This window comes from Chenopodium album, chromosome 21 (genome assembly GCF_948465745.1).
Source record: "Chenopodium album chromosome 21, dcCheAlbu1.1, whole genome shotgun sequence".
NCBI lineage: Eukaryota > Viridiplantae > Streptophyta > Magnoliopsida > Caryophyllales > Amaranthaceae > Chenopodium > Chenopodium album.
The window spans coordinates 5,765,824-5,792,499 of record NC_137854.1 but is presented as its reverse complement, the minus strand read 5'-3'; the positions used below and the strand labels follow the sequence as shown (position 1 = coordinate 5,792,499).

Sequence of the window (26,676 nt, the reverse complement as noted above, 5' to 3'; positions counted from 1 at the left end):
TTATCTATCGATATGTTTATGAATATTACTCTATACTCGTAAACATTAAGTATGAGTCAGAGGTGGTTCTAAGCATGTGTTGGGTGACCGATCGCACAGAGTCCCCTAAATGAAACTATTGTAGAAGAGCCCGATTTTTTGATTAAGTAACATAATTTTCCTCAAAAAAAATTGATTTTAGGGTCAATTTAATATAATTACACCGGGCCACTTTTTATGTTAGCATTTGTAGCCTTGTCAAGTATATATGAGTTTTACCCTTTAGTCCTTTCTGAACCCGTACCTACCAAACGCCCACAAAAGATTTTTACATGGGCTTTATTGGACTAGCAGAGCGAACCCGGCTATACAAGCAAGGAGAGTTTAAAAGGCCCTTCTTTATTTTAAGAGATAGCCAAATTATTACATCTAGGCACACCAACATATCAGTAAATTAAAGAGTATGTAATTTATTGCATCAAGTGTTTTCATAATTTGTAAGATGAACTTAAAAAAAAAAAAAAAAAAAAAAAAAAAAAGAGTAATTAAGTACTCCCTCCGTTCCCTAATGTTTTTTACGTTTGGAATTATGCGCGGTAATTAAGAAATTGTGTAAAGTTGAGGTATATTGGAATATTTCAATGATTAAAAGTACAAATTTATTGAAAAATACAATGTTGAGCATGTGGGGTGGAAAAATTAGAGGAGAGAGGAGAGAGAAAGTAATAATAAAGGTTGAAAAACTAATAAAATATTATAAAAAGTACAATAGCACATGAAAAAGTAAGGACTTTTGAGTAAAAAAAAAGTAAAACAAGGGTAATTTAGTCCACAATTTATGACGAAAATAGGAAAGATACTAAATGTAAAGAATAAAAAGGAACACCCTAAATGAAAACGTAAAATACATTTAGGAACGGAGGGAGTACTTCGTATTATACTACACTACAAAAGCGCATGAAATTTGAGCCATGAATTAAATTAAATCCAAACAAAAAATTACAACAAAACTAACAACAATTATAAAACAAATAATTAATCATGACAATTATACGTGTTACCTAACCAAGCACCTTCCAACTCCGAACATCTAGGCAAATGTAAATCTCGTTAACTAACTATCAAAAACACATCTCCTTAGACATGAATGAGTTACACCAAAATATTACAAACACCAACAATCACTAATTATTCACCTCACTTTCATTTCATACTATAAAATTTCTCATCTTCATTGTAAATAATTTATTTTTTATCCTTCAACATAGATCACACAAATTAAAATCTTAGAAATAAAAATGAAGCCACGGCGATTACCACTAGACAGGCCATGGCTAGCGGTACCATTAGTGGTGGCTGTGATGATCGCCGTGGCATTTTTAGTCGTAAACTTCAAGGTGGTCACAACCAAGGCCGGGTTGTTTTGTGGGACGACATCGGTGGTTGAGAGAAACGTTATACCAATACAACTTCATGCCGTGTTACATTACGCTACTACCCGTGACATACCACAACAGTCTACTGCTGAGATCCGGGTTAGCTTTGACGTGTTATTCTCTCTTTACCCTTGTAATTTCTTGGTTTTTGGGCTGGGCCATGACTCGTTAATGTGGGCCTCATTTAACCCAAATGGGTTCACCATGTTCCTAGAAGAGGACCCTAATTGGATCAAGACGGTTCTAACCAAAGCCCCAAATATAAGGGTCTATCCAGTGGGCTATAAGACCCATCTTTATGATGCTAAGAATTTGTTGGCCCATTATAAGGCTGAGCCCAATTGTTTACCCCCTAAGTTGCATCTTCAAGGTAACACCAAATGCAGGTTTTGAAGGAGTTATGTCTTCGATAAGTGCAATTACTAGATATATCATAGGATCACAGTTATGGAGATAATAAGTTCATACTATAAGGTTGCCAATGTCTGTTGCTAGATTTGACAATTGGACTTTGGGCTTGTCAAATGGTCCGATCCAAAGCCTTATAGGATGGATCCTACAAGGTCACACACTAGAGTATTGGGTTAAACAAGTTGAAGGCCCATTATTGGGCCTCATGAGTATATGACACATCTTATGTTTGGGCTTGGAATGTAAGAAGAGTTCAATTAGGATTTGGACATGGTTTTATTTCTAGATATGATCTATAAATATAAACCATACCTAGGGTTGCATGACATAACAATTTGACACACTGTGAAATTGTCAGACAAGCAACCAAGAGATCCCGAACCCTAATTCTCTCTCACTTTCGGCCCTCCTCTTCTCCTCCCTAGATCCGTGCGTCTCCCCTCCATTGGTGGTGCGTGTGGTGGTGCGTGGGTGGTGTTGCGGTGTGTTCGTGACTCTAATCTCCGTTGAAGGTTGATTGAAGCGTTCGGTCACAACTAACTAGCATTAGTGGAGGTTTAATCCGTGCTCGTGGACTAAGTAGAGGAATCACACGTGGGGTTCTTTATCTCCCTATTGTTCTTGCTCGATCATCGTGGAATCACGCTCCAAAGGTATAATTCTTACTTCTTTATGTGTTATGCATGAGATCCTTGGTTTGGTGCTATATGAATATGATTCATGTTAATTCCGCATTTAGTACCTATAATCTCCTACAGTGGTATCAGAGCCTCTTGCATCTACATATATTGAGTAATAATTCTTTGATAATCCACAATTTTAATTCAATTAGGAGGGAGAATAATTTAATTATGAGTCAATTGTTATATTAAATGTGATTTAACAATATAGAATCATTAAAGGTGTTTAATTTGCTCCATATTAGCCATAATTTGATCCGATTTTGCCCCAAATTAATCAAAAATTCGAACCCCTAAACCCTAATTTCGAAAATTTCGAAATATTGAACCCTAATTTGTAAAATTTGTGTTTAATTTTGATTTATTTCGATGGTAATATGTTTAAGGAATTTAATCTATTTGATTACATGTTAAAATTATGAATTTTTTCATAGTCAAATTATTTAATTTAAATGTTAAATTAAATTGGGGATTAATTTCATCAAGAACCCTAATTTCAAAATTGAATATGATTTAATTTTGGGATTAATAGGACCACATAAAGTTTAATTGATTTTTACAAAATATGTTTTGTTTTAATTAATTAAAATCAAAAAAAAAAAAAAAAAAAAAAAAGGGAAACAGCAGCAGCACCGCGGCTGGGTGGCGCTGCCACGGTGGTGCCGCTGCTGGTGGTCCAGGAGGGAGGGGGCGGGGCTGGGTCAGGCAGCAAGGAGCAGCGCAGCAGTGCCGCAGCCTTGCGTGTGCTGCTGCTGCTGCTGTTCCTGCGTTACTGCAGGGGCAGCAGCCACCGTGGCCGGCTCCGGCTGGCCACACCACGGTGGCTGGCGGTTTTTTCAAAAAAAAAAAATTTTTTTTTTTTTTTGTTTTTATTTTATTTTAGATAAAATCAAATTTCAAAATTTTAAAAGATAAGTTTAAATTTTGAAAAGATAATTAACAAAATTAAAGTTGTTATTTTTGTTAAGTTTGGATAATTATGGAGCAAAAGATTCTATAAGGATAATAATTGATTAAATAATGTGATTATCTCATAATTATTTATGGATAATAATTGATTTAAAACATGTGATTGGCAAGTAATTAGGATAGAATTCCTAAATTAGTTAGGATAATCATGGAATATAAATATGATTTATATTCCATATTTTCAAATAAGATTTGATTCTATCTCATACCTAAATTAAAATATATGATATTTTATAATTGGTCATGATTAATATATAATATTATCTAATTACAGTAATTAATTAAAATATGAGATATTTATAGCCATGTTTCCTTTATTATAGACATTCGATGTTGTAGTTTAGGAAAGCATGATGAGTGATTTATTATATGGCACTTTATAATATATGATATTGTTTATTGCTATATATAGACTAGTATGGCCCATAGATTCTAAAATACGATCTGCGCATCGTGAAGTATTTTTGTAATCTAAATACGGTCTGCGTACCATCGAGTATTTTTGTAATTTATTTTATTTTATTTAAGTAGTAGATAGAATAGAATAAATTTACAGGTTGCAGTTGATCCAAAAGCCAATGAAGTGAAGGCCCAATGGAGCAAGATGGATGAGATCCATGAAGATCCGAGTGGGAGCATTCTACTTTATTAGTTTTTCCTTAGGATTAAGGGGCCATACTATGTCATGTTTTATTGCATTAGTAGATTATGCATGTTTAGGTTTATTTATGTTGCTTGATGATGCGTTAGAGTTCACTATATAATCACAACATAATAAATCTAGATCCCAGTAATATTGAGGCAGCTTTTCCAATTAAAAACCCGACGAAAACCTTTGACATTTATGATGGGTCATGCCAAAGCTGGGCATCATATTTTTCATTGGGGAAGTGGGGGTAGGACAAATTCTACACTTTTAATTGGTTATACTCAACAGGGTTACCTAAAGACAAAGTTTAGAACCTTGAAGCTAAGGGTAATAATTAAACATGTGATGATTAATTATTCAACCAAGAATTACAAGAGTTGTAATCAGTAAAGAGTTTACTCACCTTGAAAATGTAATAGTTGATGGCAGGGCCAAAGTCCGGTTAATTATTGCACAAATAAAGGATCTTGGAATCATTTTATTCAATAGGGATCATTTAAATATTGAATGAATGCTTTAAAGTTACCAATAAAATTCTAAATTACTTATGGTACTTTAAATTTATTAAACATAATTATTAAATTTTGCCTCGTTTTTGTTTTGTTTGTAGATGAATAACTTATATGACAACACAGATTTACCAATGAAACTCAATTTAAGGCTTAATCTCAGAAACTACAGGCAATGGGAGGGCGAATTGAGAAATGTTCTCACAAGCTTCAAGCTTGATGCTCGCCTATATGTACCCGTTGAGAACAAGTGTGCCCCTGGTCAGGACCCTGAAATGCATGCAAAATTAGTTTTGGATGCAATAAAGGTCAAGAACCTAATACTGGAATCTATTCCAAACTGTTGGTATAATAGGTTCAGACGGTATGAAGTGACCAATTTATATCAATGTCTTCGTGCTATCTGTAGGGGTGGCATGGGGGCATTGGGTAGCGGAGGTGTCAATGATCCAAATGTAAGAGAGATCGTTAACTCGATCCCTCAGATTTACTATTCCTGGGCTGACAGTTTAAGGTATGAGACTTACCGGATTCATGGTAAGATAATGGTAAAGAAACTCTTGCCTGGTCAGTCTGTGAGGAACCATGTTAATGAATTGGTTGATATGATCAACCAAATGGATGTCCTCGGGAAACCGATCGATGATGATTCTGCACGTGACATTATTTTGTTCTCGCTCCATGCTGGTTTTGACATTGTGAGACTTTCTCATAATGATGAGGGATCATCAGCGAATTTGATCAACATCTTACTTAACCATGCTGAGGAGTACTTGATAAGGAGAGATTGCCAATGCTTCTATTGTGGTGGATGGCAAGTCCATACACCAGGGTGTCCCCATTATACACCAGTGAAAACAGAAGGTAAGGAGTTACTTGATGTTTTTGTTGTAGAAATTAATCTTACTTCATCTTCCACTTGGGTATTTGATACCGGTTGTGGTGCTCATATCGTCAATGACGTGCAGGGCTTGAAAGGAAGTAGGAAGCTAGATCCAGGAGAAGTAACGCTTCGAGTAGGAAATGGAGCAAAAGTTGCTGCACTTGCTATTGGGAGTTATCATTTGAGACTACCTTCTGGATTAATTTTAGTACTTAATAACTGTTATTTCGTTCCCAGCATTACTAAAAACATTATTTCAGTTCCAGTTTTAGATACTGAAGGTTTTTCATTTGAAATAAGAGACAAACGTTGTTTTATTTCGAAAGAAAACATGTTATATGCTAATGCTAAGTTAATTAATGGTTTGTATGTTTTAGAATATACAACTCATGTCTACAACATTGATCATAAAAAGCAGAAAGCAGATGGTTCAAACCCAACTTACCTATGGCATTGTAGGCTTGGACATATTAACCAAAAGCGCATCCAAAAATTACATAAGGATGGACTCCTTTCTTCTTTTGATTATGAATCATTTGAAAACTGTGAGTCATGCTTGCTTGGGAAAATGACTAAGTCACCCTTTACGGGTATAGGTGAAAGAGCTAGTGACCTTTTGGGGCTCATACATACAGATGTGTGTGGACCAATGAGTTCAAAAGCTAGGGGTGGATTTAGCTACTTCATTACTTTTACTGATGATTTAAGTAGATATGGTTACATTTACTTAATGAAGCACAAGTCGGAAGCCTTTGAAAAGTTCAAAGAATTCCAGAATGAAGTACAAAACCAACTTGGGAAGACAATTAAGGCACTACGATCTGATCGTGGTGGCGAATACTTAACCCAAGAATTTGATGAACATCTGATTAATTGTGGAATACTTTCACAATTAACCCCTCCAGGGACACCTCAATTAAATGGAGTGTCAGAAAGGAGAAATAGGACTCTACTTGATATGGTTAGGTCCATGATGAGATTTACTGATCTTCACATATCATTCTGGGGATATGCATTAGGAGCAGCTGCAAACATACTAAACAGAAGCCCGTCCAAAGCAGTTGAGAAGACACCATATGAATTATGGACTGGAAGAGTTCCAAAATTGTCTTATCTCAAGATTTGGGGATGTGAAGCCTATGTAAAACGTTTACAAGGCGATAAATCAGACAAGTGTTTCTTTGTGGGCTACCCCAAAGAAACAAAAGGGTATTACTTCTACAATCGCGATGATGACAAAGTGTTTGTTGCTCGCGATGGTGTCTTTCTAGAAAAGGAATTTCTATCTAGAAAGCCAAGTGGGAGTAAAGTGGTTCTCGAAGAAATTCGAAACGAGCAACAAATGGATGTGGATAACACCACATCAGAGGCGAGGGCGCGTGAAACGATTAATCATGCGTCGGAGCAAGCTAATTCCATCAGCGAGACTCCTATCGCCCCACTTGAATCTAATTCATGCGAAAATCTTCAAGGAGTTGGAGAGAAAATTTCTACTGTTGCTCCTACCCCACGTAGGTCTGCCAGAATCAGAAACAAACAGTTTGTCGAGGTTCTGTTAACTGAGGATTCTGAAATCTTCTTATTGGAGAATGAGGAACCCACAACCTACAAGCAAGCTTTGGTGAGCCCCAACTCAGATAAATGGCTTGAAGCCATGAAATCCGAAATGGAATCAATGTCTGAAAATAAAGTGTGGACCCTAGTTGACTTGCCTAATGGGGTAAAACCCATTGGTTGCAAATGGGTCTACAAGATTAAAACAGACAAGGATGGAAATGCCTACATCCATAAAGCAAGACTAGTTGCAAAAGGGTTCAGACAGATTCATGGTATTGACTATGATGAAACTTTTTCCCCAGTAGCAATGCTTAAGTCCATTCGGATTCTTCTAGCGATTGCCGCATTTTTCGATTACGAAATATGGCAGATGGATGTCAAAACCGCATTCTTGAATGGGTTCTTGAAGGAGGAAGTGTATATGACACAACCTGAGGGTTTTGAAGATCCAGAAAATCCTAGAAAGGTATGCAAGCTTGAGAAATCTATTTATGGATTAAAGCAGGCATCCAGGAGTTGGAATCTTCGTTTTGATGAAGCGATCAAAAGGTTTGATTTTGTTAAAAGTGAAGAGGAACCTTGTGTATACAAGAAGTTTAGTGGGAGCAGCATAGTTCTCTTAGTCTTGTATGTGGATGACATACTTCTCATGGGAAATGACATACCAATGCTTGAGTCAGTCAAGGAATGGTTGAAGAGTTGTTTTTCCATGAAAGACTTAGGAGAAGCCGAATACATATTGGGGATCAAAATCCATCGAGACAGGTCTCGAAGGATGATTGGATTAAGTCAAGAGACTTATATTGATAAGGTTCTTGATAGATTTTCCATGAAAGACTCTAAGAGAGGATTTCTCCCCATGTCTCATGGCATCACTCTCAGTAAATCTCAGTGCCCTAAAACGGCGGAGGAGATGAGACGAGTAAGTGATAAACCTTATGCTTCGGCAATAGGATCAATCATGTATGCCATGATATGTACAAGGCCGGATGTTGCATATGCTCTAAGCATGTGTAGCAGGTTTCAGGCAAATCCAGGAGAAGCACACTGGACAGCTGCCAAGAACATCCTTAAGTACTTGAGAAGGACTAAAGAGATGTTTCTAGTGTATGGTGGCGAAAAGGAATTGGTTGTCACAGGTTATACGGATGCGAGTTTCCAAACAGACAGAGATGACTTTAGATCTCAATCTGGATACATTTTCTGTCTGAATGGAGGAGCAGTGAGCTGGAAGAGTTCAAAGCAAAGCACTGTCGCAGACTCTACAACAGAATCAGAGTATTTGGCTGCTGTTGAAGCAGCTAAAGAAGCAGTTTGGATAAAGAAGTTCCTGATTGAGCTGGACATTGTACCAAATGCTCAAAAGGGAATCGAGTTGTTTTGTGACAATAATGGTGCTATTGCTCAATCGAAAGAAGCTAGGTCACATTTCAAATCCAAGCATGTAGAGAGGAAGTATTACCTCATTCGAGAGATCGTTGACAGAGGAGATGTCAAGATGTGCAAAATTCACACGGATGAGAATATCGCTGATCCACTTACTAAACCCCTTCCAACTCCAAAGCATGAGAAACATGCTAATGAAGCTGGATTGAGGCGAATGATGTAATTAAAAGTTGTATTTTGTTTTGAGAAAATAAATTACATATGTAATACATTCATTTGCAGAATTATGTTTAATCAGAAATTCTATTATTTCTCTTATTTAATTATGGTTTTAATATTAAATAAAATGTCCAAAATAATTATGGATTGATGGGCTCATCAGGTTATCTATCAGATAGAGACCTGGTGTATGAAACCCCACAGGTGAACAAAATCCACATATTATTTGAGTTCCTAGTTCGAAATCATTAAAGTGGACATAAATGATTTCAATGAATGGACTAGCATGTAAGATTGATTGGATAGCTCGGTTTCATGGGCTATGGGAGCATAGTGATTAGGCTCGGTCAATCACATGGATATGCATGAATGATGCAGGATTGAACTATAGACCTACTTTGAAGTTCAAGTATAGAACTTCCGGATATATTAGTGGATTCCTTTGACATGAGTGGAACACTGATTCTATTCAATGATTGTTTTGACTGTGGTACATTCAAACGTCTTACCTTAACCGGAGATTATAAAGGATGTTTCCCGGTCACTTCATGAATTGAGTGGGAGCTTTGGTTGCCATAAGATTGGATTGAGTCTACCTATTTAATTAGGAATGTGTCTTGGCCCCTTGAAGAGGGAGAATTCAGAAAATGCATGGCCGTGCTCAAATGGATTACATAGTAACCATTTGTTTTGTAATTCTAACTCAGTTTTCAAGAAAGATTTGTAGATTAATATGATCACGACATGAGATGCAATCATATTATCAAATCGACACACATTGACTTAAGGAATTTGAATATTGTGCACTTGTCTCAGACAAGTGGGAGATTGAAGGAGTTATGTCTTCGATAAGTGCAATTACTAGATATATCATAGGATCACAGTTATGGAGATAATAAGTTCATACTATAAGGTTGCCAATGTCTGTTGCTAGATTTGACAATTGGACTTTGGGCTTGTCAAATGGTCCGATCCAAAGCCTTATAGGATGGATCCTACAAGGTCACACACTAGAGTATTGGGTTAAACAAGTTGAAGGCCCATTATTGGGCCTCATGAGTATATGACACATCTTATGTTTGGGCTTGGAATGTAAGAAGAGTTCAATTAGGATTTGGACATGGTTTTATTTCTAGATATGATCTATAAATATAAACCATACCTAGGGTTGCATGACATAACAATTTGACACACTGTGAAATTGTCAGACAAGCAACCAAGAGATCCCGAACCCTAATTCTCTCTCACTTTCGGCCCTCCTCTTCTCCTCCCTAGATCCGTGCGTCTCCCCTCCATTGGTGGTGCGTGTGGTGGTGCGTGGGTGGTGTTGCGGTGTGTTCGTGACTCTAATCTCCGTTGAAGGTTGATTGAAGCGTTCGGTCACAACTAACTAGCATTAGTGGAGGTTTAATCCGTGCTCGTGGACTAAGTAGAGGAATCACACGTGGGGTTCTTTATCTCCCTATTGTTCTTGCTCGATCATCGTGGAATCACGCTCCAAAGGTATAATTCTTACTTCTTTATGTGTTATGCATGAGATCCTTGGTTTGGTGCTATATGAATATGATTCATGTTAATTCCGCATTTAGTACCTATAATCTCCTACAGGTTTGTCAAACTAATTAATCCAAAATCTTCATTAATTAATGCCTGTTAATATTGCAATGTCATGATAGATATATATATATGGATTTTGATTACTAATTGAAATGATTTAAATCATTGGAAAAGTACGATGTAATGATGATTTTTTCGATTTAATGAATATAGATCTATCGTGATTTTAGGGTTGGTTGACTGCGATTGTGGATACTATTTAACAAGTATTATATTCATTAATTAATACGGAGTACTAAAGTGTTCAAATTTCAATTTTTTATTAGTGTATGGCCCCACTTCTTCATTAAGACTTTGTTTTAATGGATTTTATGGATGCATGATCAGGTTAGTCCTAAGTGATCTACCAAATGAAGTGTATGACAAAGAGTGGGATATGATAATGATAGATGGACCAAAAGGGTATCTACCGGACTTGCCAGGGCGAATGGCAGCCATCTACACGGCGGCAGTGATGGCGAGGATGAGGACGAGGCCAGGGGTAACCCATGTAATATTGCATGATGTTAATAGGAAAGTAGAGAGGGTTTATGCACAAAGGTTTCTTTGTAGAAAGTATTTGGTAAAGGCTGTAGGTAGGCTTTGGCATTTTGTTATACCTCATGCTTCTAAAGACCAGAATCTAACGCCTAACACATTTTTCTGTTGATCAGATTTTTTTAATGTACCAATTAATTCAAACTCAATGGAAATTTTTTCATCTCTTCCAAACTGATTAATCATTGTTGCCTCTTCAATTGTAGGCCTTCTTAAGTTATGGGTTCCGAGTTATCGCCTTTTTAACTAAACTCGTGAGTCGTAATTAGCTCTGTTTGTGCAAGCTAAGCAGTTTGTAAGCAAATTTAAATAGGCACTCTCAAGTATGCAACAGATGTGAACAAAGTGACAGAGAATAGAATAAGGAAGAGTTAAAGTGTTGGGAAAAAAAAAAAAAAAAAAAGAAATATGTTGAGAGTGGGATTTGAACACGCCCTCTTGGACCAGAACCTTAATCTGGCGCCTTAGACCAACTCGGCCATCCCAACATTGTGGTACTTTTACCGAGAACAAATCATATAAAGCAACATCCTTTTCCTTTTAATTTTTGTCTTTTTTTTAAAAAAATTTTTATTTACTTTTTAGGGGGGGGGGGGAATTAAAAAAAACCACTCTAATGGAAAGTTGGATTGGTCCTTTCTTGTCGCAAAATGAATAGATGACATGTAATGCGAGATACTGAATCGAAGTATAATTTGGCTGATAAATGATACTCCGTATAAGGAGTAAGGGAAAAAAAAATTTATTAACACTTTGAAATTAAGTCCCTTTATTTGCAGCTTACAAGATTTTGTGACAATATACAAAGTGCAAGTTCTCAGTTCAGCTGAAAAAGATTTGATGATGATATGGTAAATTCTAAAGCAACCATTAATTTGCTCTTGATGTGTTTCAAAAAAAAAAAAAAAAAAAAAAAAAAAAAAAAAAAAAAAATTAATTTGCTCTTGCTATTGGCACATTTCTCTTTCTAACAACCTCCAGAATTTGCTCCACAGGCATGACAGACGCCCAGTTATCGAAGCCTGAATTTTGCAGTTGCTCGTGCAACTGCAAACAAATTACACAGTAAGGACAACACTTTAGAAAACGGTTGGCATGAAAAAGATAGGGGGAAGGGGGAAAGAGGTGCTCTAGCATTGCATGAGTGGAGGGGTAAAGATATCAGATGATAAACATATACTCATCACAAATCTTCAGAACTCGCATTAGTGGGCATGAACACCAAGAGGCGAGAGCCCTTCATCATTATGAGCTTACCTTCTATAAGGAAAAGTTGAAGAGAAAGAGAACAGATAAAGATCTCTATTTCAAATATTGGTCAATTGAATTATGCGACTCGGTACTTCTAGGTGTTAGCTGGAAGGAAGGATGACCAAAAAATTTCTACAGTAGCAGTAATGCATATTTTAACAAAACTTGTCAAAAGCATATTCACATTGAAGAAAGTTCCGTGATGCTTTTTAAAGAGGATTGCAGCTATTGTCAAAAACAGATTAGCCACAACACAACCAAGGTGAAGAGAGTAAACCTTTCCAAGAATAGCCGATTGGTCATCCGTGTGAAATTTACGCATATGCTTTAACATCTTTAGTTGCTGCAAGAAAAATCACCAGACACCTTTCAGCAATAATTCCTCACAACCAATAAAAGTGTTAAGTGAACTCTACCTGTGCTTGTAGATCATGCTGGTTGCGCATCTTTTTGGCAAATTCATCTGTTCCAAGCTCAGCTTCATCACAGGCTACCTCTTCCCTGCAATTTACACCTTATCAAATCTCCAAAATCAGATTCTTGGTACATAGATATTGTCACTGTCAGTAGGATGAGCACTAGCATAGAAAGAGAAGAAAATGTGCAAGCCTATAGCCACAAAATTATTTATCATAGCTATTACAGTATTACTACAAGTCTACAATCATAACAGGTTATCAACTTCACTAAGGGGCGCTTGGAATGGGGGGAATAAAAGTCAAACTAGGTAGATTTTAAATTTATTACCCCCATTCCAAGCGCCCCCTAAGAGAAAGAAACAACAAAAAGGCAGATATGCAAGATTTTTTCATTTTTCTCCTTTTCATCCTGCAGCATAAGACCCTAGCCCCTAGATCCTCACTCCAAGTAATTTCAAAAAAGAATAAATTAGCTTGTGCAAAAAACAGAAAGGGGAACAAAACAACTTAAAGAAAAAAGAAAACTTACTTAGCCACAAATCCATAGAAGCGAATCATCAAGTCCCGGTCATTCTCATATGCCATATTCACTTTTCCCAGGCAGCCAATTCCAAAGCTAGGATCTGCAATATTCCCAAAAAGTCATGTCAAAGTACTCTTTTTCAAAAAATGATACTACCTCCGTTTCATAAAATCTGCAACAATTTCCCAAAACGGAAACTACACATTATGTGCAACAAACTAAAAGTTACCTCTTTTAGTAAATTTTTTTGTGTCAAATTACCACCATACCCTTACTAAAGTTTACTTAGCTTCAATAAACAACATATTAACTCTTTAACCCAAATTAATTTATCCCTAATTAAAACCCTAACCCACATTCTCTCTCCTCCCTCATAACCATATCCACCACCAACACCACCAATTTTTCTCTCTCCTCCCTCTCAACCACCACCACCACCAGCACCATCCTTATCCTCTTTTCTCTCTCTTCTCTCACCGCACCACCACCACTCAGATCCACCGCACCACCACCACCACTCACATCCACCGCACCGTCTTTTCTCTCTCTTCTCTCTTCTCTCGTGGTTGGGGGCGCATTTCAGATCATGGTGGCAATATGGGGTTGCGATTCTTGACGGTGGTGAGGTCGGGTTTCAATTTGATGATGGTGGTGAGGTAGGTCGAGTTTCAATTACCCTCGATTGCCGCGCGACCCTCGCACTCGTGAGGGTCACCGATTTCTCCAACTCCAGTTCGCCGGTGCTTTCACCATTTTCAAAGTCGTCGTCGTACAATTTGGTTGGATTTGGGGGTCGTGCGATTTGGTTGGATTTAGGGGTCTGCGATTTGGTAGCGTTTTGGTGGTCGGCGATTTGGTTAGGTGGGTTCGTTGGTGGTGGTAAGTGGGGGTTTTGGTTCTTTGGTGGTGAGTTAGGGTTTTGGTTCGTTGGTGGTTGGGTGGGTTTTTAGTGGTGGTGCGAGTTGGTTGTATGGTTTTGATGGTGGTGGTGCGAGTTGATTGGTGGTGGTGAGGTGGGGCTTCGTTCGTTGGTGGTCTGGTGGTGTTGGTGGTCTGGTTGTGGAGTTGGTGGTCTGGTTTTGATGGTGGTGGTGTGAGTCGGCTGGCTGGGTTTTGGGTGGTTGTGGTGGAGTTGTTTTCTCTCTCATCTAATTAATCACATGCCCTTTTGTTTTCTAATCTTTGCTTAAGAAATTTTGCCTTGGGAATTGTGCAAGCCCCTTTGTTGCAGATTTTATGAAACGGAGGTAGTATATAATTCACAAGCAAGAGTCCGAACTACATCAGAGAGAAAGAGGGCAGGCATAAGTAATAAGCTTAAACTTTCCTAAGAACGCATGACTGATTGCATATTGTGGTCGTCAGTGCTCATATGATACAGCCTAGAAGACATATGCACATCAATCAAGGAGTTTGACAAATCAAAAGAATTTGGGGATATTGGAGAGTGTGAGCTGACATATACTACCTCCGTTACATATTATATGCAACAATTAGACATTTTCCCTCTCTACTTTATGTCAAATCATTGCAAATAATATATAACGGAGGTAGTATAAATGTTTGATTCTCATGTAGTAGCCCAGCAGACTGAACCAGGTCAATCAAGAAGTTTGATAGTCCATAAAGGATTTGGGGAAAAACATTTTATAGTAGTGCAATGCATCTGCTATGTTATGCTATGAGATGGATGACCATAGTCAATTCCAATAAATCCAATTATGCAGCTGATATGGATAATTCAAGAGTAACCCAGCCCTTACACTTGATCTGAAGGGCATAGGTAAGTCTATTGTTAATCCACAAACTGCGAGAAATGAGGCTCAATTAGGTTTCCTTCCAAAAAAAAGCTTCTATACAATTTGTGACGAGTCCATTGATTTTAAGCTTTGGGAAGAAGAAAAATATCATAAACTACATTGGTACTTCAACCAACCCAAAAAATGAGCACGTAATTAAATGACTTTGTAACCTGGATACCACAGTACAATAATGCTTTCAATTCCCTCTTCAGAATTGGTTTACCCATTTTGGCAGCAGTACTTTAAGCTCAGTCCATAGATATGATTGTCCCATAAAACTTTGCCTTGATTCAGGATGCAAGCAAACACAGACTAACAGATAATCCTATGCAAAAAAAAAGCGCCTAACACTAGCAATAATAAATTGGCTTTGGCTGGAAGCTCAAAGCAAATAGCTTTTTAAAAAATGGCTTAGTGAAACAGCATACAGAAATCATAGCAATAGACCCTTCTGATTATCTAATTTTAACATTTATGGCTTCTCAACACCCAGTAGTTCAACCTTTCTCCTAACAAATCACTGCCAAGGTCAAAGTATAGAACTAGCACAGCTGCACAAGAGTGCAAATTTATTGACATAGTTAGTTGACCCCTCATAGGTTAATATCACAAATATGTGAAAAAGAATGCAAAAAGCTGGAGAGTAAATGATTATAAAAAACTAACCAACACCCATTTCTAAGAATATCTCCTCTTGGATTGCAGTTGTCACAGCAACAGCTTCCTGCAGTATTCCAAATTAGATTATAGTCACACTCTATCAAGGGCCATGTAAACAACAAGATCTGTATCTAGAAAAGGAGTTTAGTAACAGAAAAAAGGAAGTATTTATACAACCAATTTATCATTGTCAGTAAAACTTACCAACTAGCACAGCATGGCATCAATTCAAAGTCCAGCAATGCTTAGGCAATGCTCAAGATAAAAATCAGATTGAATTCACAGACAAGGAAAACAGCATAAGCAAATATCAAGACTCCAGCCATGTTAAAGCAACATCCTATTTCGAGGATACAAATCACCATCTAAGACCCTACAACGTCTTGAGCACAAAGCTTTCCAGAATTACAGATCCAAGTAATGGGTCGTTTTCTATTATAACACTAGGTGTATACATTAACACTCCACTGAGTCACTGATGTCTCTAAAGCTCTCCACACATGGTACAAGGGCATCTTATGACACTAGACTTGAGGTTTTAAAATGATCTTAATGGGCCTTATAATGAAGGATACAGATCTCAGCCATTAATTTCTACTAAAAATAAGTGAAAGCCTTTGAAAATTGGCACAATACAGGAAATGCCCCTATATGGACAATAATAAGGTTTTAATGCTCCCAATAAACTTACAAGTTATGCTGAAGGGGTCATGTTCACTATTCACGTGCTATGATGTTAACAGAACCTACACACACCCAAGCCGCCTATAAGGTCCAGATGAACCGCATGATCATCCGGATCATAATTAGCATCAAACATAATATAAGCATAACAAAATAGACCCAAATTTTTCAGTAAATCACATCCAAGAAGCTTTATCAGAGTGGAAATTTTGCAACTGTATTGTCGAGATCTCTATAGGATACAAGGGGAACTATTACTTGCCAACAGAAGCAACAATTCATACCCTACAAAGACGAATAGATATAGCTCAGACTGCCTAATAGTCTTAAAAGGTCGTTGGTAACTTGGCAGTATAATGCTGACATAAACCACGGGTGACAAAAAGCTGAAAAATGTCACAGTAAACTCCATTCGGATGCTATAAATCCACCCTATGAAAATTAGGGAATTTTTGTGACAACAAATATTACTGTCATCATTCATCACCATGCAACTATGCAAGCTTCTTCTAATATTAGAAAGTCAAATCAACAACAGTTAGACAACTATAAATACCCTCAGCCAAAACATAACACATGCCAATGGAAACCCTCAATTCTCAAGCAACTTCTAAATTTGCAGTTGTAAATTACATACAGTACTTAAATAGAAATTATCAATCACAAATAAGATATTCTTGTCCCAATAATCAAACAACTTCATCCCATTGTAACACTAATCAGGCAGTTATATGACATTGAACCTGAAATTCATTGCCAAACATTCTTAATGTATTCAAAATTCAGAAACCTCTAATTTCTGCTGTAGTACTACAATTATTGCATAAAATCAACAATACCCATGATTCAAAACCCTCTAAATTCTTCTTCAATATTACCATTAATGCATAAAATCAAGAAGGGTGTACCTGATTATCTAAAACAGCTTCAGCTATGCGCTTCTTGACATCTGAGCATCGTCAAATTGAACAAGTCTGGAATTAGAAAATTAAAATAAAATAAAAAAAAAAAAAAAGTAGAGATGAATACTGGGGATGAATTAAATTACCAGGTAGAGAAGTGAGATAAGCGAATCGATCGAAAAGGTAGAGTAATTGATCTCTGGATAACATTCCTGTGTTCTGCGCCATTCTTTCTTACTCCCGAATTTCCTTGCTTTTTTTTTTGCTTGAGTTCACCAATGTCACGAGGACAATTCTACCCTTTTTTCTCTCTCACAATAGTGAGGGGTATTATGGTCAATGTATTTATTGTAACTTTGTAAGTAAATATCAAACCATACCATCAAAAATTTAGGCGAAACAATTGGTTTTCGGTGTAGCGGTGATTGAGACAACACTGGTATGGATGACGCGTGTGTTCGATACCCCGCAACAACAATTGGGAGTAACATAAGTACATAACCACCTATAACTGATTCCGAATCCAAATTAGCCCAAAGGGTGATCCTAGTGGAACACCAAAAAAAAAGAGAGAGAGAGAGAGAGAGAGAGACCGGAGTAGACATTAATATCAAATCTCATGCCCGAATTCGTAAAATGTGACGACCTTGTTAGGTAAGCAGTGTTCTAAGCTTTTCCAAACCGACTTTGGGTTTTTAATTTAAAAAGTGTTTTTGGCTTGCCCAAACCCGTTCTTCTTTTCAAGTTGAATTGAGCGGGGGTTGAAGATGATTATCTTGAAAACATATAATGAGCTTTTTTTAAAAAAAAATAATAAAATACGAGAAATGTTATATCATTAAATCATTAATAATAATCATACTTAGGGTCTGTTCCGATTTAATGAGCTAAGCTGAACTGAAGCTAACTAAACTGAATTGAGCTAAGCCGAATAGCACTAAATTGAGCTAAGCTGAACTTAACTAAAACTGAATAGAACAGGCCCTTACTCTAATTTCCATCAACAACAATTACCATGTTTTGTGAAACACGTATGTATAAAATTAACTCAATTCAACACATTTTTGTTTAAGTATACTTAAGCACAATTAGCTCCAACTCCACTGTCTCAAGCTTGACGCAGTACAATATGTGTTTTCAATGTCTTCATAAGAGTATTCACTATGAACAATTAGGCTTGTTTGGTTGACATGAATTCCCATAGGAGATTGTATTTCATGGGAAGTTATTTCCCTCATGATGTTCCTAGGAATTTCCTAAATCTGTTTGGTAGGCAATGTGGGAATTTAGAAATCCCATGAATTTTGATTAACCTAGGGGGGTTAGGTGATTTACTTCCCTTGTTTTATGGGAAGTTGAAATTCCCATGAATTTCCACTTCCCCCATTTTTGCCTTTTGGTTTCAACCAAACAACTCCTCAATTTCTCAAATCCCATGAATTCTCACTTCCCTCATTTTATGTTGTCAACCAAACAACTCCTAAAGTTAAGGTCTTTCACAACAAGGGTAGAAAAGGCTTAAACAGATTTCCTCACAAAATGAGAAAAAAATCAATTAGAGATCTCAAAGAATTCACTAATGAACAAATGACTCTTATCATATTTGTAAATCGGTGACTTTTGCAATCCCGCATAGTTATTCACCAATCGAATAGTTATAGAATCTCCGATTAGGAACAAGGTCAAATACTTGAAAGGTAGCAAGTCAAAAAATACAAGTAAATAACAACCCAACAACAACAATAATAATGTTATTATTGACCAAATTGTTTTTGGTCATCTATTAATTATACTTTAAGGCGTAAATAAATTGTGAATATTTAAATATCAATTAGTTCCTTTTTTTATATATATATAAAAAAATCGACCAATAATAGGATATGTTCTTGTTCCATGATGTGCCTTGGCACATGCCTTAGAGGAAGTATATTTCAAGGGTTGTGAGACAAAATAAAATGTCTCACAACATAAAATAATATAGCAAATGTACTAGCAAGAGGGAGAAAGGAAGAGAGAGATAGAGAGAGTGAAAAAAAAGGTGAGGTAGGACCCACTTTTGGTGTCAGAAATGGTTTCACGTGCAAAAACGACAAAAAAAATTAGGACCACAACTACTGAGAGTATATTTTGTACCACTGAGGATTTTTATAAGTACCACTAAAACCACATCGAGTACCACTGGGAGTGTATTTTGTACCACTGAGATGTAATGGTATTATTTGACAACCTAATTAGACATTTGAACCTTTTTTTAAATACCACTAAAATTATATTTTGTACCATTGAGAGTGTATTTTGTACCACTGAATCTAAAATGACAAAATTTAAATCCCGCATGAAATGACCAACCTACCCCTGCGAGACACTTTTAAATCTCTCTCAACCCTCCGTTTATATAACCTCCATGCCTTATACTTGTTGTCCTAATATGATGGGTAATGATAAAAGAATAACACAAACAATATTACAATACTTCTAATAATAATGATAATCTGTTTTTAAAAAAATAAAAAATAATAATGATTATTGATTAATTGGAGTAAATTTTATGACCAAATAATTATCGGTCATCCAGTAATCATATTTTAAAACGACCTAAACAAATTATGGATAAATCGTACTCGTACTAGAATATCAACTAGATGAATAATGACACGAGCACACTACCCATGTGCCGATTTGCCATGTCACACTTCACACGACCTAAACCTCATACGAACACAATCCATTCTCGCGTCATCCCATACTAGGCTACTAGCAAGCACAATTGCATAATCCAAGAATCCACTACCTCCTTAATGTTAAAAAAATTGCTGAAAACAAAACAAAACAAAACATAAAAGGCTGTAAAATTTAAATTTTTATTTCCAAACCCTAAAATTAAGCGCTAAAACCAATATCCCGCCTTCCAATAAAAATCAAACCAAACACAATTAATTACTTCCCTCCTTTATTTCAAAAAATATCCACCAATTTTAAAATTACGTAGTAATTTCGTAGACTTTCATCAAGCTTCTCGTGTACGCTTCAACTTTCCCAAAAATTGAAAGGGTAAAATAGGAATTTCATTAAATAACCAACCAACAACCCCTTCAAATTCTTACACGTCACCAGAATATCACCCACCTTTATTAAAATCCCCAAAATACCCTCATCTTCTTCCCTCAGATTTATTCTCCCGCAAGCTTCCCACTCAAAATTTCAAAACTCCCCCCAAAATTTCAAATCCCTAATTTCCCCAATTTTTCCTATAAAAACCACTTTAAAATCCCCATTATTCTACATTCTCAATCCTCAAAACCCTTAAAATTCCCTCCAATTTCTCAATCAATCTTCCATTTTCCCCCAATTTCGTCAACTTCTTCTTCATAAAAACCCTAAAAATGCCGGCGAAAATCGAAGAAACCGACCCACTTCTCACAGAAAACCCAGATAGATTCTGCATGTTCCCAATTGAATACCCACAAATCTGGGAAATGTACAAAAAAGCAGAAGCTTCATTCTGGACTGCAGAAGAAGTCGATCTTTCGCAAGATGTTCGTCACTGGGAAACCGTCTTAACCTCCGACGAACAGCATTTCATCACCCACATCCTCGCCTTCTTCGCCGCATCTGACGGCATTGTTCTCGAGAATCTCGCCGGAAGATTCATGAAGGAGGTTCAGGTTGCTGAAGCTCGCGCTTTCTATGGCTTCCAAATCGCCATTGAAAACATTCACTCTGAAATGTATTCTCTTCTTTTAGAAACTTATATTAAAGATTCTAACCTTAAAACCCATCTTTTTCGTGCAATTGAAACTATCCCTTGTGTTAAGAAAAAGGCTGATTGGGCTCTTCGTTGGATTGATGGTGCTGAATCGTTTGCTGAGAGGTTAATTGCTTTTGCTTGTGTTGAAGGGATTTTCTTCTCTGGAAGTTTCTGCTCCATTTTCTGGCTTAAAAAGCGTGGGTTAATGCCGGGTTTAACCTTCTCGAACGAGCTGATATCGCGAGATGAAGGGCTTCACTGTGATTTCGCTTGCTTGCTGTACAGCTTACTGAAGAAGAAGCTGAGTGTGGAGAAGGTGCAGGGGATAGTAAAGGATGCGGTCGAAATCGAGCGAGAATTTGTAACCGATGCGCTTCCGGTGAAGTTGGTTGGGATGAACTGTGAGCTGATGAGTCAGTACATTGAGTTTGTTGCAGACAGACTGTTGGCTGCTCTCGGGTGTGAGAAGGTTTACGGAGTTCAGAACCCGTTCGATTGGATGGAGTTGATCTCTCTTCAAGGGAAGACTAATTTCTTTGAGAAGAGAGTTGGGGAGTATCAGAAAGCTTCTGTTATGTCTAGCTTGAATGGTGCTAATGGTGGAACTCATGTATTCAAGATGGATGAAGATTTTTAGATTTAATGATGGATTTAATTATTATGTGATGTTAAATTAGGTTAATTTTATGTTAAATTTTAGAGTATGTAGTATTACTACTGCTACTAATTGGTGCTTTCCAATATATGTATAATATCATCAGTATTACTATGTAATTTTACTTGTTCTCTGTATTAATTTTGATGTCACTGAAATAAAATAATGTTTAGCTATGATCGATTGGTGTAATTTGGTTTATCTATTTAGCTGACTGCAGATTTGTTAAGAAAAATTCATTTGTGTATTGACTTTATGAGTAAATTTTTTAAATGAGTTTTGAGTTATTGATTTGAGTAGTTTGAACATATTAAACAAAGGAATGTACTTAGCTACATTGTTTGGATTGACAAACAAGTTCTGTAGTTGAAGTTGAAGATAGAAAGACTGACTTTCCGCGGTAGGCGGTGTACGATAATGAGAAAGTAGTACAGCAAAGTGCAAACAGGGAAGGGATCGGATAGGACTCATACAAGTACCAAGAAAACTTGTTTCAAAGAAAAAAAAAATAAAGTACCAAGAAAACTGACCAATTTGGCTGAGGGAAATTTACTTTTGCATATACCAAAATCTGTTGAAGTGAAGTTGCTGTATTCATAAGATAGATCCTCAGTTACAGTATACTGGCATGTACAGATTTATATTCAGCTGATGGAATTAGCTAATGCCTAAAATCATAGAGTAGTAATCTGTATATCATTATAACCATGGAGAACAAAATTTTTACAAAACAGTTTTCTGAATCTGTACAAAAGTTGTGAGCATTAATTTGTTCAGACACTTCAAGTGGCAGTGTCAGCCTCCAAGCACCTCCTCGTCTTCAAATACCATCCAAGGTTGTGGTGGTCCCTACGATCCATTAAACCAGTGAGTCAGTCTAGACCTTGATGAAAGGACAATACAATCTATCAATCTTTCTTTGCTCCCAACTACAAGAATGCTTATGTGCTTTGGCTAATGGTGTGCTTGGGGTCCTAGCAGGTTTGACTTCCCAAAGCAACCTTAACTCTTTCTGATCCTAGATCTCACCTATTTCGACTAGTTCTTCTCTTATCTTTTAGGATATAAGAAACTACTTTATTAGATTAGCATGGAAACATTCACAAGCATGCAGCGATTGACATAAACAGACAATACAAACACTGATATACACGCATGGTTATGTCCAAGCTCCATGATACTGAAAGGAAGTGCAATAACCAGATGATGATCCAAATCTTCAAAAAGCCGCACATGTAATCCAGTAAGAGAAAATAAATCTAATTTAAACAAATATCTGGTGGAGTTTATATAAATTATATAATCACTGACAATTAAGAGCTTTAATTTGATCTACATGTCCTGAAAATTGAGAAGGGTCCCCTGAGTTCCTTATGTACCTACGAGGCTACGAAGTATTTATTTGTTAAAGATATGATCATAGCCTTACAGGAATCAACAAAAGGGAAACACAGGGTCACAAAATAAGTAAATAAAATTCCCTGCCTGAATCAAATTTTATCAAGTGATGCAAAGATTCCATTACGAATTCAAAGATATGCTTGTTTAACAAATGAAAGTATGTAGCTTGTTGCCATAAAATTCACATACCTTTCCCAAACGGATAATTTTTGGAACGCTGCCAGTCATGTCAACCACAGTAGATGGCTCAGCTATTCTAAGACCAGCATCAACAATAAAATCAAGGCCCTAGAGAAAGCACAAACAAACAAGATATGATGATACTAATGATGGCTCTTTCATTGCTGCTTCATCAAACATACTGCTATGTGTTTATCATATAGCCATTTCAGGACCCGGAAAAAGATTCTTGCAATTTTTATTACAACCTATATGAATTTTTCGAAGTAATGAACTATATGAGAAATTTTACCTCTTTTCCATACACCTCTGCAATCACAACGGGATCTAAAATCCACTGATCTTCTTTTGGAGCCTTAACACTGCAACAGGCATAATATGAGAACACACACAGAAAGAATAGCAAGGTCCGGGAAATCAAGATGCAGGTAGCCATTCATTTGCTTCGTTAGTGTGGGTACACCAAAATCATCAGCACTCGTAATTCCAAAAGAGAAGCAATTTCAGAGGTCCAAACAAACCTGGTAGATATCAGAGGTGAATCTGTTTTCTCAAGAATAGCCTTAGTTACAGGATCATCAGGCATACGAACACCTATGCTCTTCTTTGGTGTATATTTTACATTTCCCGGCTCATGATTGAGACATAGCTTCGGTAAATTTTTGCTTGCAGTTAAGATGAAAGTGTACTGCCACATGGAACATATTAGCAAAAAATGCAGACCTTTATGCAACAGAAAGTTAAGGATGTTCATACAGTGTTGGGCCAAAAGGGAAAGGAAATGAAACAAAAGAACAACTAAAACTTATTTGACATATGAAAGGTAACCCTCGGCCTTTCAAATATCTATAGAGCAAACTTTCAAATTTAGCATCTTAACAATGCATAAGCCTCGTATAGTAATAATTATACTTGTTTTCTTTTTTATGGTTTCGAATCTCATACTATATGGTGTTTCATAAAGCCCTTCACCAATGAGCTACATAGTTCACTTCAATAGCACTGACAGATAAAGAGGGAATAAAAATGAAACGAAAGAGAACGCTGAGTTAGAAAGATGAATGAATAAGAATCAGGAGTATGCTTCAAAATAGTATGATATCATGTGGCTCCAACTTTCTCACATATGCGTGCTATATAGACGATGTGGCCTGAAATTGCATCCTACTGCACAATGGAAAGGTTATGTAGCATCAATGAGAGGGCTAAGTTGTTGGTGACCTTACCCTCTCATCAGTTTCATGTTGAAAAGTAAGTAAAGTAACTGAAACAGGGCATCCATAAAGTATTAGGTCATCAAACTGCAACCTTCAGGACTCTTTCATAGGTTCACTCCGCACTCTAGCCTCTAGAAGAAGGACAATTAATGGAAAGAGGAAAAACACCCAATAACAAAAATTAGAAGTGACATCATACTTACAGGTCCAGGCAGGCATTGCTTCACAGCTCGAAAAATGTTTGGATGACCTAGGCTATCACCACGAGGAAAGCCCATTGTATATACATCAATATCATGGAATGAACGACATAAAATGCTAAGCGGCTGCACAGACAACATGAAGACTTGAAGGTTACAATCAAAATACACACATGATATATATCAATCCAAATTCTTTAAAGCTATTTTCAGCCCAAATGCAAATTAGCTAATTGCTGGACACAGGACAAATAACACTTGTTAAGAAAACATCACCATAAGAGGTCTCACCTTGGAAGTTTCAATATTCTTAATCCTGCAAAAGAAGCCAAATAAAGTCAACCAAAGTGGAAGAGATGTTGAGATATTATCAACATTCATACATAGAGGGGCAATGACATACCTCCTAAGACGCTCAATTACAGAGGGATTATTCATATCGCAGACAATTGCATACCTGGAATGTTTGAAAAGCACAAGACATATTAATGTAGAAGAAAAATAGGTACGTGCCATCAGATTCCAAACCAACATCACCTCTAGAACTACTACATCTTTAGAAGCACATGCACGATAACAGTAAACCATCATTCTCGAAACACAAATTAGAAGGAGAGCAGCATACACTGTGTCTGTGGGAATGACACCAACAGCTCCTTCCTTCAGCTGCTGAATAACAGGTTCCAGCTTCCAGCTGTCTATTCCTGATGGATCAACTTCAACATAGAGCACACCCCCATCCTGGAAATCAGAATTTCTTTTCTTAACAAACACTCAGTGGAAAGTATAACAAAGATTTAGAAATCTCCCTAGAACATTGAGGAGACTAAAGCTATACTTCTCTCCTAAGCCTTAACTGCTATTGTCTAACAAATCCGTTCAAATGCACAAGTTTCAGAGAGTTTGTTAGGACGAAATATTTTCCTTTCGTAAGGAATGGATGCCATTTTTCTCTTATTCCTTATTTAGCCTCTTTCTCTCCGCTCATCCACCCCCCGTTCCATCTATATTTTGAATTTCCTCTTTAGCCGTTATTGCAGGGAACCAACCAGAAGAAAAGTAATTTACAAATGTGAGAAATGTGTTTCCATTGAAAATATCTTCCATTAAACCGAATGGAGCCTAATATTAAACTTCAGCTTTCATATATAATGAGAACATCATAATAGTCTCACATTTTTGCCAAAATTTCATTTTCTAGTGTCATAGAGTTAATCACCTTGATAAATAAAATGTTCAAAAGTCATAAACATATCAAGATATAGATTTTGCAAAATTTATATATCCAGAAACATAGTCAAAACAAAATCATCAAGACTATAAATTCAATCATTACAATTATATATTTTTTCAATTTAATTAAGGAATTGTCATTTGATAAACATATCATCACTATCATGGAGATAATTAAGAATTTTCCTTCAAATTCAATGTAAATTCATAGACATTTCCAGATTTCCTAATTTTCGGAATTGTAATCTGGTACCACTCTCCTCATCTACAACACACAACAATTCACATATTTTCGAGCATATATTTCCAAATTCAACACTTGAAAACAAAAAATGCGAGCAAATTACAAAGACGAAAACAATTGAACTCCATAACCAAAACCTTAATACGAGAAGAGAGAGAAAAGGAGAACCTTCGAGAAGCGAGGAGTAGCGTATTTGAGACGCTTAGGGCTTCGCTTGACAGCTCTAACTTGGAAGCGGCGGCAAGGAAGAGGTTGAAGTCGGCGGAAAGAGACATTTCTGCAGCGGAAGGGAGAAAGAGAACGACGAAAGGAGAGAGAAAGTGGTTGAGTAGAAGTGTAATCTCTTGAGATATTTGCGCCGACTTTCATGGCGACTGCCGCCATTTTTGAGCTATCTCGAGCTCCTTGTGCCACCAAGTTAGTGAGATAGAAAGGGACAAAGATTGGTAATTTTGGATTGTTCCACACTACTTCCACTAGGAGAATAATAAAAAAAAAAAACTTGTAAATTGTACCGATTATAGACCACCCTCAAACGATAGTTGTAGACTTGTAGCATTTACTCCCTTGTCCCCGAATGATAGTCACTTTTGTCATTTTTGGTGACCCAAAATGTTAGTCACATTTGCTTTTTTCAAGTACCATTAATATTATTTTTTTAGAAAATTTTTCTCCCATTTGTAAAAATATTTGTGTAAATTTAACTTTCCCATATACTTTAATTA

The 26,676-nt window shown here is 36.7% G+C and overlaps 3 protein-coding genes and 1 pseudogene across 3 annotated transcripts; 2 read left to right on the top strand and 2 right to left on the bottom strand.

The window, feature by feature from the left end:
- Positions 1-1,277: 1,277 nt before the first annotated feature.
- On the top strand, positions 1,278-10,944 carry LOC145602763 (arabinogalactan O-methyltransferase 1 pseudogene; annotated as a pseudogene).
- A 781-nt stretch (positions 10,945-11,725) lies between these two features.
- Positions 11,726-17,372, bottom strand: LOC145601653 (uncharacterized). The gene is made up of 7 exons (XM_081657703.1): positions 17,220-17,372; positions 17,080-17,120; positions 15,494-15,551; positions 13,032-13,125; positions 12,500-12,584; positions 12,361-12,426; positions 11,726-11,879 (listed from the first exon to the last, which is right to left on the bottom strand). The coding sequence occupies exons 1-7, from the start codon at positions 17,299-17,301 to the stop codon at positions 11,766-11,768; spliced, it is 540 nt and encodes a 179-aa protein (XP_081513829.1). The 5' UTR covers positions 17,302-17,372; the 3' UTR covers positions 11,726-11,765.
- Positions 17,373-20,275: 2,903 nt separating this feature from the next.
- LOC145602074 (ribonucleoside-diphosphate reductase small chain-like) lies at positions 20,276-21,620 on the top strand. The gene has a single exon (XM_081658209.1). The coding sequence runs from the start codon at positions 20,457-20,459 to the stop codon at positions 21,456-21,458; it is 1,002 nt and encodes a 333-aa protein (XP_081514335.1). The 5' UTR covers positions 20,276-20,456; the 3' UTR covers positions 21,459-21,620.
- Positions 21,621-22,050: 430 nt separating this feature from the next.
- Positions 22,051-26,436, bottom strand: LOC145602060 (uncharacterized). The gene is made up of 9 exons (XM_081658191.1): positions 26,120-26,436; positions 25,100-25,215; positions 24,878-24,931; positions 24,766-24,790; positions 24,478-24,600; positions 23,579-23,745; positions 23,350-23,419; positions 23,067-23,165; positions 22,051-22,325 (listed from the first exon to the last, which is right to left on the bottom strand). Exons 1-9 carry the CDS (start codon positions 26,333-26,335, stop codon positions 22,272-22,274), a joined length of 924 nt encoding a protein of 307 aa, XP_081514317.1. The 5' UTR covers positions 26,336-26,436; the 3' UTR covers positions 22,051-22,271.
- Positions 26,437-26,676: the final 240 nt, after the last annotated feature.

Coding starts and splice junctions, on each gene's coding strand:
- LOC145601653 (XM_081657703.1), bottom strand. CDS start 17,301: ATGGCGCAGAACACAGGAATGTTATCCAGAGATCAATTACTCTACCTT. Junction 15,552..17,079: donor AAGCTGTTTTAGATAATCAG/GTACACCCTTCT, acceptor GGAATACTGCAG/GAAGCTGTTGCTGTGACAAC. Junction 13,126..15,493: donor ATTCTTAGAAATGGGTGTTG/GTTAGTTTTTTA, acceptor GGAATATTGCAG/ATCCTAGCTTTGGAATTGGC.
- LOC145602074 (XM_081658209.1), top strand. CDS start 20,457: ATGCCGGCGAAAATCGAAGAAACCGACCCACTTCTCACAGAAAACCCA.
- LOC145602060 (XM_081658191.1), bottom strand. CDS start 26,335: ATGGCGGCAGTCGCCATGAAAGTCGGCGCAAATATCTCAAGAGATTAC. Junction 23,746..24,477: donor AGCAATGCCTGCCTGGACCT/GTAAGTATGATG, acceptor TCCATGTGGCAG/TACACTTTCATCTTAACTGC. Junction 23,420..23,578: donor TCACCTCTGATATCTACCAG/GTTTGTTTGGAC, acceptor TGCCTGTTGCAG/TGTTAAGGCTCCAAAAGAAG.